The 16,289-nt window shown below is 56.2% G+C and overlaps 1 protein-coding gene across 1 annotated transcript in view; it reads right to left on the bottom strand.

Annotated features, from left to right (window-relative positions):
• The window catches only part of SLC38A10 (solute carrier family 38 member 10), a 30,628-nt gene extending 14,674 nt beyond the window's left edge, over positions 1-15,954 (bottom strand). Inside the window, exons 1-10 of the mRNA XM_058817212.1 lie at positions 15,710-15,954; positions 14,812-14,929; positions 11,763-11,808; positions 10,627-10,720; positions 9,443-9,586; positions 8,455-8,579; positions 5,778-5,880; positions 4,925-5,107; positions 3,153-3,264; positions 2,869-2,975 (exon numbers count right to left, since the gene is read on the bottom strand). Coding sequence (XP_058673195.1) covers positions 2,869-2,975; positions 3,153-3,264; positions 4,925-5,107; positions 5,778-5,880; positions 8,455-8,579; positions 9,443-9,586; positions 10,627-10,720; positions 11,763-11,808; positions 14,812-14,929; positions 15,710-15,808 — 1,131 coding nt within the window. The 5' untranslated portion in view covers positions 15,809-15,954. The remainder of the gene's footprint in view (positions 1-2,868; positions 2,976-3,152; positions 3,265-4,924; positions 5,108-5,777; positions 5,881-8,454; positions 8,580-9,442; positions 9,587-10,626; positions 10,721-11,762; positions 11,809-14,811; positions 14,930-15,709) is intronic.
• Between the last annotated feature and the right edge of the window lie 335 nt (positions 15,955-16,289).

The following is a 16,289-nucleotide window of genomic DNA, read 5'->3' as shown; positions in this document are numbered from 1 at the left end:
CCTGCAGCGAGGGGAGGCTCAGCACTGCAAGGCACTTCTGAGCCAAGGGGAGTGATCTCCCCCAGAGCCAGTGATCCCACTGAGAGCAGAGCCCTTTCTGCAGAAGCCCCTCTCAGCACAGACACGGGAGAGGCTGTGGGAAGCCCTGGGGCAGCTCAGCATGGCTAGGACACATCTCCTGGGAGCCACGCTTGGAGCATGGACAGGAATCCAGCAGAGGAAGTTCACGCGGCCGTTTCCTCGGCCGGTCGTGCTCCCCTGGCCCTCCTTCCTCCCAGAAATGATCCAGCCCCGCAGAGCAGAGCCATTAGCTCAGCCCTGTCCTGCAGCCACGGGAAGCAAACACGCTGCATTTGTGTGGCGTGACGCCATCCCCGTCCTCCTCCTGGACACCAGCGAGCGCGCCGAGGGACGGAGTCATGGCGAAGGAATGCAGGGCCCCGGTCACTGCCAGCCCCCTCCTCAGAGATGCTGTGTTTGGGGGGCTGCACCCTGGATGTGCTGCTGGAGAAGGTGTGCTGGCCCCTGTGCTGCCAGGGAAGGGCAGAGGGAATCTCTTTTCCACCCGCACAGGGGCGAGCCCAGGGGTCACTTCCTGACCTCCGGCAGCTCCTCTTCCCCAAGTGGGACAAGAGCAACTCCGGCCTCCCTAGGAGGGGCCTCTCGGACAAGCTTGTGTCAACACTGGGAAGGCAACACCTTCCTGCTGGCAGCTCCACTCCGCTCACAGACCCCCACACAGCCCAGAGCAGCTCTGCCAAACCAGGGCTCCCGGGGAGCAGCGGGATGCGGACCTCTACAGCAACAGATGCTAAACCACAAGAAAGGGAACACTCTCCCTGCTTCAGTCACAGCGCTGTGTGCCTGACTCTGGGCTTTTTAACTGCTCTGGGACCTGCCTTTCCAACCCAGGGCACTCCCAGCCCAGCCCAGCTGAGCAGCAGCTCCAATCCTTCCCAGCTCCTCAGCAGAAGCTCTTTGCTGGCCAGCAAACATCTGCCCGTTTCCCTCCCCCATCCGAAATCCTCTTCATTGCTTTTAGTGTTCCGCAGGCTCAGTTTGCACCTCTCCTGTAAAAACCTGGCCTTTCACGTCACCACCTGCCCCACACTGGACGCTGCTGGGTGCCAGAAGTGGCCCGATAAAAGCAGCCAGTCCTCAGCAGCACAAGAGCCAAGATAACCCAGAGAAGTGTAAAAGCTGGCGCTGAGGGTTGCTGCTCTGAAGGAGCTAAAGCTGATGCAGGGAAGGAGGGAGAACGTCCCTGTACCCTGTTTGGACAGGGACAGGAAGGGAAGGACAGCTGAGCCCAGGGCTGGCATTCTCCCCTCGCCCGCCACCTTCCTCAGGAGCTGACTTTGATGGAGTGGAGCACCTGATCAAAGGAGTGCAGGAATGAAGGAGGAGACCAAAGACAGAGCTCCAGGGAAAGAATAAATGAGCCTTTGCAAAGACCTGGAGGGAGGAGAGGGCGGGCTGGGAGCTGGGCTGTGGAGGCGGGGAGGTGCTGAGCGGGGCGGGCAGGTGTGTTCTCGCTCCGAGCAGGAATGCAAACCTGACAGGCCATGGATCACTCAGGGAAGGCTGGACAGCTTGCTGCCAGCCCCTCGACAAGTAACCCGGGGCCTGATGCTTTAGATAAGCCCTTCCTCCTTTGTGGGGATTTCTGCAGGACAAACATCTCCCTGAGCCTCGTGACAGGCTCTGGGGTCAGGCATTGTGAGGGCCCCAGTGTCCCACCCCAGCAGCCGGGCTGAGAGCTCAGCCTGTCCTGAGTGCAGCCCCGAGGCACTGCAGGGAAACGCTCTGGCTCAGCCGGAATAGAAAGCAATTCTTGAAAGTGCTCTTTGTTTCCCTGAAAAACCCAGGCTGGCATTCAGACTCCTGCTCGGGGTTTCGCTCAAAGAAGTTCGGAGCTAAGTGTCAGAATTCAGAGTGAAAGCTGGAAAGTTGGACTACTTCCTTGTGTCAGGGAAAGCACAGGGAAGAAAAAAAACACACCCTGCTTAAAAAATTCACGTAGGTTTGCAAAGCCACAAGTCATTAAGCAGAGAACAAGCCACCAGTTCTGTGGGCCCCACAAAAACGTGCTGCTCTCCCCTGCTGACTCCACACTGTGCCCAAAACCTTATTCCCAGCCCAGCACTGTCCTGACTGGGAATGTTGGGACAGAGGCCTGTGAAAAAGGCAGTGGATTAAATTATTGTTAGGGAAAAAACCCAAAACCTGTTAATTTCAGCCCACGGTGTTTGCAGGAGCAGAGAGATCAAGCCCAGCAAAGAGCCACTTTGTTTCAGTCCCTGAGGAGGCCAATTCAAACTGGAGCAAAAGGAAAAGTTAAACTTCTAACAGCCTCTGAATGACCCCAATCCCTCAGAAAATCAATTCCTGAAGCAACACCTCTATGTGTGTGTTCCTTTTTACTATTATTTTAGTTGAGAGCAGAAAGCTGAGGGTCGGCAGCACAAACCACATCGTGGAGCCCTGTTTGTTTTACCCAGCCCAGGCAGGTCGGGATGTGAGGCTTTAAGGTTTTACAGGCTGCCTGGATTTCCTGTTCTGAGGATCCAAAACCTGAATCCCACCCCGAGGAGGACTGGAAGCAGCATTTTATGCACAAAATGACTGTTTCACTTGCTGCTGGAAGGACAAAAAGAGCTGGTGTTCCAGCTTGGGCCAGCACCTCTGCTGCTGTCTGTGCATCCCAAAGTGGTGGACACCCACCCAGAACAGCTCCCACCTGTACTGGGCAGACTGGAGGGGGAGGCTGGAGGAGGTGCTGAGCAGTTTCTGTGCTGCAGCCGAACGAAGCACGTTCCCAGGCTCTGCAGAGGGCTTAGGGGGATGTCAAGCAGCATCAGCACTGACCTGTGAACAAAGCGCATTCTTGTGGATCTTCTTGTAAATAAGAGCTGGGCAGATGAAACAAATGAGGCTTCCCATGGTCGCACCTGTCAGGCCCAGGACTGTTTCCACTGGAGAAAAAGAGGAAAAGTCAGCAAAGGTCTTTTCCAGGAGTGCCAGAGCAGCAGCAGGGACAGCTGCCAGAGCCCCCGGGCAGGATGGGGTGTGAGTCTGATCACCCCAGCCAGGAAAACAAACAACAGAGCCCAGAGAAAGCAGCCAGCCCTTGTTCCCAGCTCCTCACTCACCATTGGGGATCATGATGCCTCCGACCATGGTTCCAAACACAACAGCCAGCGTCAGGGCTTTGAAGCGCAGTGGGGGCATGTAGCCCCCGGCAGCGAAGGTGCCGTCCTTCTGCTGGGAGGGCAATGGTGGAGAGGGGAGAGTCAGCTCTGGTACTGCAGCCCCCAGCCCCTCAGCAATTCCCTCAGCCCCCCAGCAATTCCCTCATCAATGCTGCCTGCAGCTCCAGCCCATCCCAGCCGCGATTCCCCCTCAGCAGGGACTCAGGGAACAGCCCAAGGGCAGGAGGAAGGAGCTCAGGGGTGCAGCTGGAGGGAGAAGCTGCAGAGGAAGAGCTCTGGCTGTGCCAGGGAGAGGTGTTCCCCAACAGCTCCGGGAGCAGGGCCATCCCCGGCACAGTCTGACATGGAGACACCCCAGGGAGAGCACAGGGGAGGGTGGGAGCTGCTGGGCAGCTGCTGGAGGAATTCCAGAGGCCCTCTGCTTCCCATCCCATCCCATCCCATCCCACCTCCCGAGTGGGAGGTGTGGAAGGCAGAGGCCCCAGTGTGCCCTGCAGACCCAGCGGGTCCCAGCTCTGCTGCTGCTGCACAGATGGGGGAGGAAGGCAAAGCGACACCTCCAGAGCCCAGCCAGCCACGAGCCGAGCCCAGGCGAGATCCAAAGTGCTCCCAAGTGTTTCCAGCGCTTCCTCCTCTGCACCCGCTGGCTCTCACCGAGCCTGCCCCCATCCTCAGGCCCTCCCAACGTGAGAAAAGAGCCGGGGGCTTCTCACAGGCAGAAGTGGCAGGATTTAGGGCTATAAATTGCTCAAGTTTTATTTCCTGCCTAAGAGGTTTCTATTTATGCGGATACACAAAGGCCTCAGAACATTCCCACAATCTCTCAGTGTTATTTGCTGAATCCCATCGGCGCGCTCCGCGCGCACAATGCACAGAGGAGAACACGCCACTGCCACAAGGGACCCACAGTCTCCAGCACACAGACCAGCCTCAGTCACAAAGGCTGCCTGAGGAGCTGGCCCTGGGAAAGGTGGAACGTGTGGGAGAGGGCTGGATCCCACATCCCACCGCCCGCCCCGGCACCGCAGCCCGCGAGGCGCTGGAGGAAGGGGACATCCGAACCCACAGAGGAAAGGGCTGCTCCAGGGCTGCTGACAAAGGTGCTGGGTGAGAATAATGGAGCAGGAATCAGCAGGCACACAAGGAAGCAAGAAGAAATGGGGGTGGGCTGGGCTCCGAGGCCGGGAACGGGAGCTTGAGCTCAAAGAGTTGGCCAGCAAAAGGACGGCAGCTGGAGCAGCAGGAAACGAGGAGGCTCTGCTGCTTCCAAAAGCACATTTCTCCCTTTTTCTGAGGGGAAGAAACCACCTCGGCTCTGAGCTGTGTAACGTGTCTGTGCCAGAGCTGGAATCCCCAGCAGAGCAGGGAACAGCAGCCACGGGACATGAGCTCTACACTGGGAACTCACTCCTTTGGCCCATGGAATTCCTCTGCAGACAGGACTCAAAGCTCCAAGTGCCAGGGATTAACCACTGAGCAGAGCAGGATTTAGAGATGGCCACAGGCCCCTGCTGCACTGTCACCACACCCTGGGCACTGAAGGTTTTATGGGAGTTGAGGTTTTGTCCCTCTGGATAGTGAGTACCTGCCACATGCCATTACCACCAGAGCCTCAGGAAGCCAAGGCCGGTTTGGGGCCCAGTCAGAAACCAAAGAGTCACAAAAACCTTTCAGAAACCAAGCTTCACACCAAGGCAGCTCTGGGATCTTACCTGCTGCTCAAAGAGCAGTGTGTTGAGAGCCTGTCTGCAGGGCAGGATCATCATGGGGAACCCCACTGCCACGGACATCATGAACCCCACTCGGATCATCTCCGTCACCACGTTGGAAGGGAAGTTCATCAGCACGTTCCCAGCAATGGCCTCGGTGTAACTCACGTAGCCAAAGAAGCCCACCTGGAGAGGGGAGGGGGGTTGGACTCCCAGCATTTCACACCTGTTCCTCACAGAGGGGACAGGACAGTGACCTCCCGTTGGAGCAGCCAGGTGGGAGCGTGAGGTCACTCCAGGGGCACCCCAAAACCTGGGACAGGTCATTAATCAAGAGTGGGAACTGCCTCAAAGCAAGTTTCTCATGAAATCCAGGGGTTTTCCTAGAGGAAAGGGTTTTCCTTTCTTGCTGCCAGGCCCTTGGACTGTCCCTCTCCAACAGAGAGAGGGGGCTGTCACAATTCCCTGCAGCAGCCTGGCTCATAGGCCAAGGCTCTCCTCAGGAATTATTAACCCAGTTTTATTAACTGCTGCCTTATGAGGCATAACTTCCTATCAAACAGGCTGGAAAAAGCTCTCCCAAACTCTGGGCAGCAGCCCCTGCTCCAGGCTGGGCCTGGGAAGAGCTGGGTTTCACTCTGCCTCCAAGGAAACATGCTGCTCTGAAAACCTGGATTCTCCCAGTGCCCCCCGTGCCCTTGGGTTCATCACCTCCCACCTAACTCTGCTTTCAGCACGAGGACTTATCTGTCAGAATAAATACAGATAAGCAGAAACCAGCCCCAGCTGTAGATAAAGCCTCATCCCTGTGGCCCCTCCAGATTTCTGGCAATGGAAGAGAAGGGGAAGCTCCTACCATGATGTAGAAGGTGGTGACCACGTTTAGGGAAGAAGCAAATATGGAGCTCATGATTTTGACAGACGGCTCATCCAAGCTGTCGTAAGTAGGCAAGACCTGACTGTAAAAAGGGTAAAATATTTAAGGAAACCTGCAGGAAACGGGAGAAAAACCCCCAATCCCAGCCCATTCTCTGCCTGAGCCCAGCAGCAACGAATCCCTGACACCTTCCCCCTCTGGAGCATAAACACCTGCTGCTATTCCACAATTTATACTGCTAATGCCAAGAGATTTCAGAGCACTCATAACTTTTAAGTGTTGCAAAAATATTCCTGCTCTCCCCACCCCACCACGCGGAGCGAAACGTGTGATGTAAACATTTGGGTTCAGGAAGGGTTGCAAAATGAATGACCGTTTGTTCCCGGGGCCACGGGTGGCTCTGGGCCAGCCCCAGCGCCAGAGATTATTGTTCTTGGAGCTCTCCGTGCTGATAATTAAAGCAACACAGTGTTTACAGAGGAAAAGAGGGAAGAAGGTTGGAGCATCCCACTGTCTGAAGGAAAATTAAACAAACAAACCCCAGCGCAGCAGCCTGTCCTACTTCAGCTTGCTTCACAGAAAGCCACAAGTGCCAATTCCCTGGGATTTGGGGTATTTACAGCCTTGGAAAGCACGGGGAATGTTCCTTTTGACATCAGGTGCATATTTTAGCAACTCATTAACCTCTTGTTACTTTAATTCTAGCGGCTACATCCCAGAACTCTCCTGAGATGGGAAGGGTATCCCCAGCTCCAGTGGGCCCCAAGCCATCCCCAGGAAGTGTGTCAGGCTGGGGCCCTGCAGAAACATCCTTAACCCTTAATCCCTGAATATGAAAGGAGGCTCTGGGGCTGGAGGTACCAGCAGGGAGCAAGGACTTCCCTGGGAGTCTCCATCTGGGATTTCTCCCTGGCACTGAGGAGACTGGCTTCCCTAAGTCTCTCAATTTAGGATTCCTCCCTGGAGAAAGGAGACTGGCTTCCCTAGGAAATCTCTCCTTTTGGGATTTCTCCCTTGGAGAAAGACTGGCTTCCCAAGTCCCTCCATTTAGGATTCCTCCCTGGAGAAAAGAGACTGCCTTCCCTAGGAAATCTCCCCTTTTGGGATTCCTCCCTGCCCTCTCCACAGCCACCTCCAGCTACATTCTGGCCTTCAGCTTCCAAGGGAAGGGTCCAGCCAAACATTCAGGCTTGGGAAGGTAAAAAGAGGGAAACAGGGAGGCCCTGCAGTGTGTGGGATAGTTAAAAAGGTGATTCTGAGGTTAGTAAAGTTAAATCTACCCAGCTGAGGCTACATAGATAAACTACACATAAAGAAAGGAATAAAGTATATTCTATATATGGTGGGTAGAGAGAGAAAGAGAGAGAATACACAGATGGAAAGAAATTTAAAAAAAAATTATAAATACTGCCTGGGCTGGGAACAGGGTATTTTCCTGGTGTTTGGAGAAAACACACAGCTTTAGATTGGGTTAGCCACAAAAGTGCTGCCATGGAGCCCATATTTAGGCACACACACAGGTCCAGACCAAACCATTTCCCCGCATTTCCAACTCCCAGGAAAATTGTTCTGGGTACTGCATGGCTTCCATAAGGAAAAAATAAAAGGGATTTGTTAACAAGGTAAAGCTGCAAGAGAACACAATTCCCTTTGCCAGTTGTAATGGAGACATTAAACAGCAAGCCTGGAGTGTGCTGGGGTAGGATCTGAGCTGCCAAGAGAGCCAGTAAGTGGGAAATGATGATTTGGATCTTGGAGTGGGTGTAAACACAGCAGTCTGAGCAAATTTTATCTGTCACATTCATTTAGTGCTGGCACGAGACCCGTTAGCTGGAGCTACAAGGGGGAAGCCCAGCTCTGCCAGAGGAGGATGCTCCTTCCAGAGCAGGCCAGTCCTCCCCTGCCCAGGGCTGGATTTACAGGGCTTAGAGCTGTCACACAGCACCCACCTGCTGTCCTGTGCAGCAGGGAATGCTGCTGGAAACCTGGGACAGCCTGGCCTGCCCTCACCTTCTTCCACTTGTCACAGAAACCCTCCCAAAGCCAGGGAACTGGGCAGGTGGAAATAGCCTGGTCTGCTCTCAGCTCCTTCCATGTGCCACTACACCCAGGGAGCTGGAAATGCAGGAGTTACAGAATATTCTGGAAATGCAGGAACACCCCTCCAAAGCCAACACCTGTGTGACCTTCAGGGTGCTCTCCAGGAAATGTGGGGGATCTAAGCAGCCCCCAGCATTCAGGGGGTAGCACAGCCTTTCCTGGAGCTCCAGCATTCCCTTCAGTGCCCCCAGCATTCAGGGGGTCACACAGGGGGTGGCACAGCCTTTCCTGGAGCTCCTCCATTCCCTTCAAGAACCAGGGGAATTTCATCCTCCTGCAGCTGCACCAGAAGCTCACGAGGAGCTGTTTGGCTCCAGTGCTCTCATGTTGCTCCATTACAAGAACTCCCAGGTGAAATGGAACAACAAAAGGGTCTGGGTAACAAAAGGGTCACGACTGAATGAGAGGCTGAACTTCAGCGAGCTGTAAAGCAGCCTGATGAAAACAAACCACCAAAGCAGATGGTATCTATCCCTTGCAGACCCTCCTGACCCTGTGCCCCCACACAAACCCACTGCAGGAGCAAGTGCCAGGGCTGGGGAAGGCAGGTACTCACGACTGGCAGGCAAAGGACATTCCAAAGATGGGGATGCAGCGGAAAATGCCCTCCCAGCGCACGTAACTGACCCTCTGCAGCCACTGCCCGCCGAACAGCCCGTGGTTGAAGGAGGACAACACCACCTGCAGCAGGGCAGACAGCAGGATGAGCAGCCAGCCCCAGACAGCTCCAGGGCAGCAGCAATGCCAGGCTGGGATAACCCGAGCTGCCAGCACAGTCCCATCCCAATCCCCCAGCTCCACATCCCACCCACACAGCTCCCGGGGCCACCAGGGATCCCAGGGAGCATTCCAAGGGATCTGTGACATTCCCCCCTTGTTTAATGCCATCAGACATCACAGCACACACAGTTTCCACCAACTGTGAGAATCATTGTTCAAAGCAACCTCTTTTGCACTTTTTGAAATGTGTTTTTAAATCCAAACAGGAAGCACTGCTGCCCTCAGAGAATCCTGTTCAGCAGAGAGAGACAAAGGGTCCTAAAACAGGATCCCACCTGCTGCTCCAGGGCCATTTAACACCAGCAGCTCACCAAAGAGAAGGAAAAGCTTTATGGAAAGAGGGAGGAGCCGAGGCCAGAGAGCTCCCTTGCCATGGACGCAAGAACTGGCAGGAGTTGGGTTGCACAGGAAGCAGAAGGTAAATATGTCTGAATGTCTGTTTATAATATCCTTGGATGGGGTTTCTAATCCCCAGAGATGGTTCAGTGCAGCCAGCTCTTGTGAACGTTGTGGTTTCTTAAAGGCACAGCTTCTGGGAGGTTCCACAGCTCCCTGAGGGGGCAGCTCCGAGGTGTGACCTGCACAGCCTACTAGAAAGGTTACATGGAGAGAATTCCCACAGCTCCCTTTCCTTCCAGTCCTGAAATTTGGGTGAGGCAGGGCTGGAGCTCCAGGAGGGAATCACAGGAGCATCTGGGATGTGAAACTGGTCACCAAAAAGGAACAGAAAGGAGGGAAAGGGGGTGCCCGCTGTCCGTACCCACCACGAACATGAACACGCTGTAGAAGATGAGAGCCATGGCACTGAAGGACTGGATGGAGGCCATCATGTTCCTCTGCAGGCTCAGGGGAAGGACAATGCACAGGGACACAGCGAAGAGCAGGACAATGCGGAACGGACCTGACACCTGCACAACAGACCTGCATCAACACCTGCACGGGGAGGACACCCCACACACCCCCAGGCAGCAAACCCTGGCATGGCTCATCTTCCCAGAGGGAAAAGCAACTTCAAACAGTGCAATTCTGTGTCTGGAGGTGTTTGGAGACGCTGCAAGCTCGGGCTCTGTCTGTGCTGAGCCGAACAGTCACTGGGTGCCACTGTTGCTCTGCAGTGTGTGACAGGTCCGAGCTGGAAGAATTTGGGGGGTGGCTGGGGGGGTTAAATGGTAATCCAGCACAAGCTACTTAGGTATTTTCATGCAATTAAATAAAACCTAAATTTACTTGGGGAGACGAGAAATTGAAAGGGTTGAAAACTCCAATCCAGAAAATTAATCAAAGCCTCACACTGCTATTTATTATAGCAGAACACTCTGGAATGCTTGGAAATATTTAATACCTAATTTGGCTGCAGCCTCAACGCATCTTTTTTAACTTCACAGTCCCTTAATCTGAGCTTAGGAGCATCAGGCAGCACGGATAACACTCCACCAAAAATCCTTTTGCTTCCCTGCATGGCCCTTATGCCGGCTCTGAGGAGCACCTCTTGCCTCTGAGCAGCCTGAGCCAGCAGCAGGCTCATCACACGGCTGAGGAGGCAGGAACACAGAGACTCAGGCCACAAAACCAGCCAGGGACAGGACAAAAATCCCTCCTGAACTACAGGGAGGAGAGCTCAGGCAGAGGAACCGCCTGTCACTACCCACTGGGGCAGGAATTAAGGCAGGAAGCATTATCTCCCCCAGGAATCTGCTCCAGAATTAATAAGGGACCAAGTTAAAAAGAATTCCTTTTGATGGAAATGCCTTATTGGAGTTTTACACAGCTGATTGTTTGCCATATGTCTGAGCTCCCCAGACTTCCCAGAGCAGAGGCTCTGTGCATGAGGATCTCCATGAGGGGACCACACAAAGCCCCCTGAGACCTCAGGGGTGCTGAGCAGGAGCTCTGCTGTCCCCAGGGCTCAGTGCAAGGGCTGGGAGCACTGCAGGAGTGATTTATTCACCTGCAATCCGAGCATCTGGGCAAAGAAGTTGGAGCCCAAATCGCCGATGACGACGTAGAAGGCGATGCAAGTGCCCAGCATCAGCCCAATCATGCTGCAAACACAAACAGGGACAGGTTAGCAGGGCCACATTCCATCCTCGGTGCTGGGAGGAGCAGGACACCCCTTCTGCGCTCCATCCCAACAAAACAGCCACCAGAGAACCTCCCTCCACACCAAACACTCGGGGATGCAGCTCTGCCCACAACCCACACAGGGGTTTAACTCCTGTTGGGAGCCACGGGGAAAAAAACCAAGGAAAAATAATCTTGGAGATGACAAGAACTCCTTGAACTCCTGGAACAATTCAAAAGAATCAGCACGAGGCTCTCAGAGCCCCACACCCACTGCAGGACCCTGCCATGAGAGTCTCAATATCCAGTGGGCTCTCCAACGTCTCTCCACACAATGGACCACACTTTAATGAAAAGATTGTCCATGAACTGCTTCTCCTCCCACTCCTGGACCACTTTCCTTCCCAATTCCAATTATAGAACATCCCTGTGGCAATTACAGCCTCTGCTTGCATGGACAAGTAACATCTGAGGAATATTCTGTGTATTTTTAGTGCTGAGCAGAAGTTTGCAGCTGGGAAGAGCCAAGGAGCCGGCACCGCTGCCAGCCCTGGGCTCAGCATGCCTGGAAAAGAATCCCGGCTGGAAAAAGCAGGGCTGTGAGCATTGTGCCATCACCTGACATCTGCACTGGGGTCATGGGAGGAAGCAGAGATGGAGGCAGGATTCCCCCTGAAGGCATCTCACAGGGCAGGGAGCACAGAGGGCAGGAGCAGAGCAGATCCTGGGATCCAAGGAAGGAAACACTCCCTCCCACCAACCCACCAGCAGGGATGGCACCCCTGGAGAGCTGCCACGAGTGACACGGCTGGGATTTCACAGCAGAGCAGTTCATCCCCTCCTTCTGTGCTCCCAGAGCCTGGGAAGTGCTGGAAGGGATGGAATTGACACGTGGAGCTGTGCTCAGGGCATCTCACCCAGCTCCTGTGGGATTCCAGCAGGAGGGAGAGCACAGCAAGGCTCAGAAAGGCTTCCACCACAGACACCCAAACTGTTCACACTTTGAATCAGCAGCAGATTTACCTTGTTTCCACCAACATTTTTCCTGCTTTTCCATAGGCATGAAATGCTGGCATAAAAGGGAAAAAAGAGTGGAAGTTAGTCAAAGAAAGGTCCAGAACAGGGCAAGATGTCAGTTCACAATTAGACACCAGCAGTGACACAGGGCAGTGCAGCAGGAACCCACCACTGGTATTTTGGGGCCGTTTCCCTCACCCTCCCACTTTCTTTTCGGCCTTTCCCTTTGGAAACTGAAAACCACATAAGACAGGAGCAGGGATGAGGGAAAGCCAGCAAGCGGGTTCTTTTTTTTCTATTTAAAACCAGAAGTGGTGTGAAGCAGCAGCCACACATGGCAGCCATTAAAGGCAATGGGAGAGAAAATATTCCTGTACAAGATTGTGTGTGGCGAAAGTTAAAGTGGTGCAGAATTCCAGTCCAAGTCCCCTTTTTATTTTTATCTTCCCCCTCGAACTGGGCTGCCCGACACGGCTGGCTGGGAGAGCTGAGCTGGTGCCCAGAACGCTCAATCCCATTCCCAGAATACCCAGTGCTCCCAACCCACACCAAAGGGCTGCTGCCAAGGCTGTGCTTTCCCTCCCTCCCATCCTGGGGTTGGAGCACAAAATGCTCACTAGTCCTCAAATCACTGGGTTTTCTCTTAAAAAGACAATGCCAAGAAAACTTTGCTTCTATTTTTAGCTCCTGCTGGGCAGAACGGGAATGGGGAGCTCCGGTGCCAAACCCAGACCACAGTGCCCAAATCTGCCAGTGAGGTCCAGCATGAACCCACCAGCCTGGAGTCCCCTCTGCCTTCCCTCAAGGCACAGCCCAACATTCCCAGAGCCCGCCAGAAAACAAACTCAGATCCTTTCTGGAAGCTTCTTCTGCTATTTTAAATATTAGCTTCAACTCTTGATTTCCTTGGACTCTGCTCCAGCTAAAAGTTCAGGAAACGAGATGTTCTCCCACAGAACGAGCAAAAGGCACGGCAGGGACCCACAGCCCCGAGCAGGGATGTGGGGGAGCACCCAAAATAGCAGCTGGATCAGTGACAGGGCAGTGGGACAGGCGCCACCAGGCAGCGTGCCCAGGCACGGGGAGCGGCCTCCTCTGGGAATTCACAGCCAGGAGGGAAAAGGCAACAGCTCTGAGGGGGTCACAGACAAAGGGGTTGGGAGGAGAAAGAGGAGCCAGCAAGAGGAAAACATCCCTCTGGAGATGGGGCAGTAACAGGCTGAGCTCGGGGCGGGGGGATGGAGGAATGGGGCTGCTGATCCTCCCAGAGCACATTCCAGCCTCTGCATACGGACACAGCCCTGGGTGATGCTGGAACCAGCCCATCTCCCCTGTTTGCAATTTATGCTCAAGGAGAACAAGCCTCCAAACACTGTGGGCAGGAGTCCCCACCTAGGGACAATGGAAAAATGGGATTCTTTATCTTCTCCAGGAAGTAACGAAAGTAAAATAAATGGTAGAGTCAAATCCTTGGAATGGGATTTTGGAATGCCCCCAAACTGGGCAGAGCTTGCTCAGTACCTGGAGAAGCCTTTCAGACCAATGTGGTTCCTGGGACAGAGGTTCAGCCCCTGGCCCTGCAGGGCTGAGCTGCCCAGCACAGCCCCAGCACATCCTGAGTGCTGCTGGAAGGGGAGGGATTCCCTCATCTCCTGTTAAAACCCATCTGGGATCTTCCTGCCCTTCCCTCCTCACCCTGCAGCCCTTCCCCTTCCCTCATTGGTGAGGGGCAGTGCCAGCCCCGGCCCGGGCCAGCCTTTGTGCCCGTGCCACGGCTGCTGGGGTTCCTCCGGAAGGCTGTGCCCGCCTGCAGCGAATGTGCACAAGCTCCCTCGGTGCCAAAGCCTCCCAGGAGTGCCCGCAGATGTCCCCGGGCCCGGGCTGAGGGGACAAAGGGCTCTGTGTGGAGCCGCCCGAGCCCGGAGCATTGGGATGCGCGTGGCACCTCTGCCAGGGCCCAGCGGCGGGCACGGCGCTGCTGCCAGCCCCCCCTGCCAGGAGGAAGCTGGGAGGCACTGCTGGCCCTCTCTGTATGGCAGCCCTTGGCTCCTGGGCGGGCAGAGGATCCCTTCTCCCCGGGACACGCTCCAAGGCGCGGGGACTCTGTGTCCTGCGGGAAGCGGCACAAAGGCGCCCTGTGAGGGGCAGGGAGCGGCAGCAGCTGGGAGGGGGCTCCCCCTTCCCCTGGCACCAGAACAGCCTCCCAGCCACGGGGCTTCTCCCTCTTGTCTGCTCCTAGCAGATACAAGCAGGCAGAACCCGGGATGTGCTTCCTGAGCAGCACCGCGGGCGCCCTGAGGGAGGAGCAGCCCCATCTGTCAGCAGCTGCTGGAGCCCCTGTGCCAGGGCAGTGCCAAACAGCGCCTCCTCCCACACAACAGCACGGCAGGACGAGGGAAAGGAGACTTTTCCTGCTGCTCCATATGCCAGCAGCAAGGAGAGGAACCCAAACACCTCCTCCTGCTCCCCAGGGCAGCCAGAATCCCAAGAGAGGCCACGAGCAGAGGCCAAACCCGGCGCCAGCGCTCAGCTCCGAGGTTTTGGCACGGCCAAAACCCACCCAGGGATCTTCCACATGTTTTTGTTTTCTCAGCCCTCTGGAAGCTCGCTCTGTTTCCTCTCTGCTGAGCCATAAAGGAGCTCCCAGCTCGGATGCAGGCAGCCTCCAGCTCTGTGCCAGGCTGGCAGGACCCGCTGTCCCGGCAGCACTGGCTGGGTGGGTGGGGAGCTCGTGCCCAGACCCATAATTAATTCATCCCAGCCCCACGATTCATCCCAGCTGGCTCCCGGGAGCTGGGGTTTGGATCCTCTCCTCCCTGCCCTGCAGAGTCAAAACAACTCAGCACCCATTACCAGGGCTGTGGGAGCAGGATCCGACCCAGCACCGCCCCGAGGAGAGGCTGAGGCACAACAGGGAAACTGGGAACTGCAGCAAGAAAGAAAAATTTGTTGTTCCAGCAGCAGCAATGAGGAAATGCAGCCTGGGAGGCCAAGGAAGGTGGTGGTGCTGTCAGAGCAGCAGCGGGGCTGGAGCAGCCCCAGAGCTGGGTCTCACCGAGGCCGGGGTAGGTCCTGCGTTTGCTGAGGTTGGCTGATTTCACCAGGAACATGCAGGACTGGTGGGTCATCCACGAGCAAAAGATCAGCAGCATGGCTCCCAGGAGGATCCCACACTGCAAAGGAGCAGGGCAGGAGATGGGGGTCAGCCCCCCAGCACAGCCCAGCCACCCTCCCTCAGCACCCTCAGCCTCCCCCCCTGTGTTCCAGCCACGTTTTCCCTCTTTCAGGAAGTTCTGTCCCCTTCCCACCAGCTCCACATCACCCTGTCCGCGGCCCAAGGACACGTGGAACACACACCTGCTTCCCACAGCTCCCAGCTGCACCAGTCTGAGCCCTGAGCACCAAACCGGGAGCACAATTCCCACCCTGGCTCACCCCTCCAGGGAGCACACACAGAGCCCGAGGTGCCACCTCTGCTGCAATCTGATTTATCCACAACCAGCTGGCATCACACACTGTCCCTGGGCAAGGCTTGGCACAGCCCCAGATGCCAGGGAGGGGCAGGGGGCACAGTAACCTGGAAAAGCCTCCAAGTTACATTTATGATGTGGGCAAATCCTTGGTTTTCATTCTCCCTTCTCCTTACAAGACAGGCAGAAATGATCAGAGAGACCACAGGGCAGGGAAAACCCAGAGCGTGCAGCAGAAGTTTTGAGTTGGAGACGTCACCGCTGAGACAAACGCGGTGTTTGGAACACGAGATGCCCGCTCTGGCTCTGAAGCGTTTCTTTCACTGATTTTCCTCTCCAGCCACGGAACCACCCCACACCCGGCCAGAAGGGCAGAGGCGGCCGCTGCCCGGCCCTGGAGGAGCCCGCCGGGGCTTTCGGCTGCCAGGGGCACGGCCCGGCCCCCGCCGCAGCCCGGGCACACCGGCCGGTCCCGGCGCTCACCTGTCGGAAGCAGAAGGGCACGGTGAGCACGCTCACCCCCACGATGCTGTTCACCACGTTCATGATCAGGCCCCAGTTGGAACCCGCCGCCGCCGCCATGGCTCGCAGCGGAGGATCCCCGCGCCGGGACACCCGGTGTGCGGCCGCTCCCCGAGCCCCGCGGCCGGCTCGGAGCGCCCGGTGCCCCCGGTCCCCCTCAGCCGGCCGTGCCCGCCATGGCCCCACCGGGCACGCCCCGACCCGGCACCGGCCACAGCGGCACTTCCGGCTTCCGCCGCCGCCGCAGGAAGTGACGTGTCCGCGTGGGGCCGCTCCTGCCGGCCCGGAGGTCTGGACTCGCTGGTGGTGGAGGACCAAGGGGGGGCCCGTGGTTAGGGGCACCCCCGGAGAGCCCAGCACGGCCAGGGAGGTACGGAACGCACCAGGACACACATCCGTGCGGATCCGTGCGTGGACTGGCGCGGATAGGGGCGTGCGTGTGCCTTTACACGCATGTGTGCACATACACACATGAGCACACGGCTTGTGGCCTTGCTGGCACCCGAGAGGGGGTGCCCAGCCTGATGGTGGCCTCTGAAAG

The sequence above is a fragment of the Ammospiza caudacuta genome, chromosome 19 (genome assembly GCF_027887145.1).
Source record: "Ammospiza caudacuta isolate bAmmCau1 chromosome 19, bAmmCau1.pri, whole genome shotgun sequence".
NCBI lineage: Eukaryota > Metazoa > Chordata > Aves > Passeriformes > Passerellidae > Ammospiza > Ammospiza caudacuta.
This window is presented reverse-complemented; position numbering and strand designations above follow the sequence as displayed.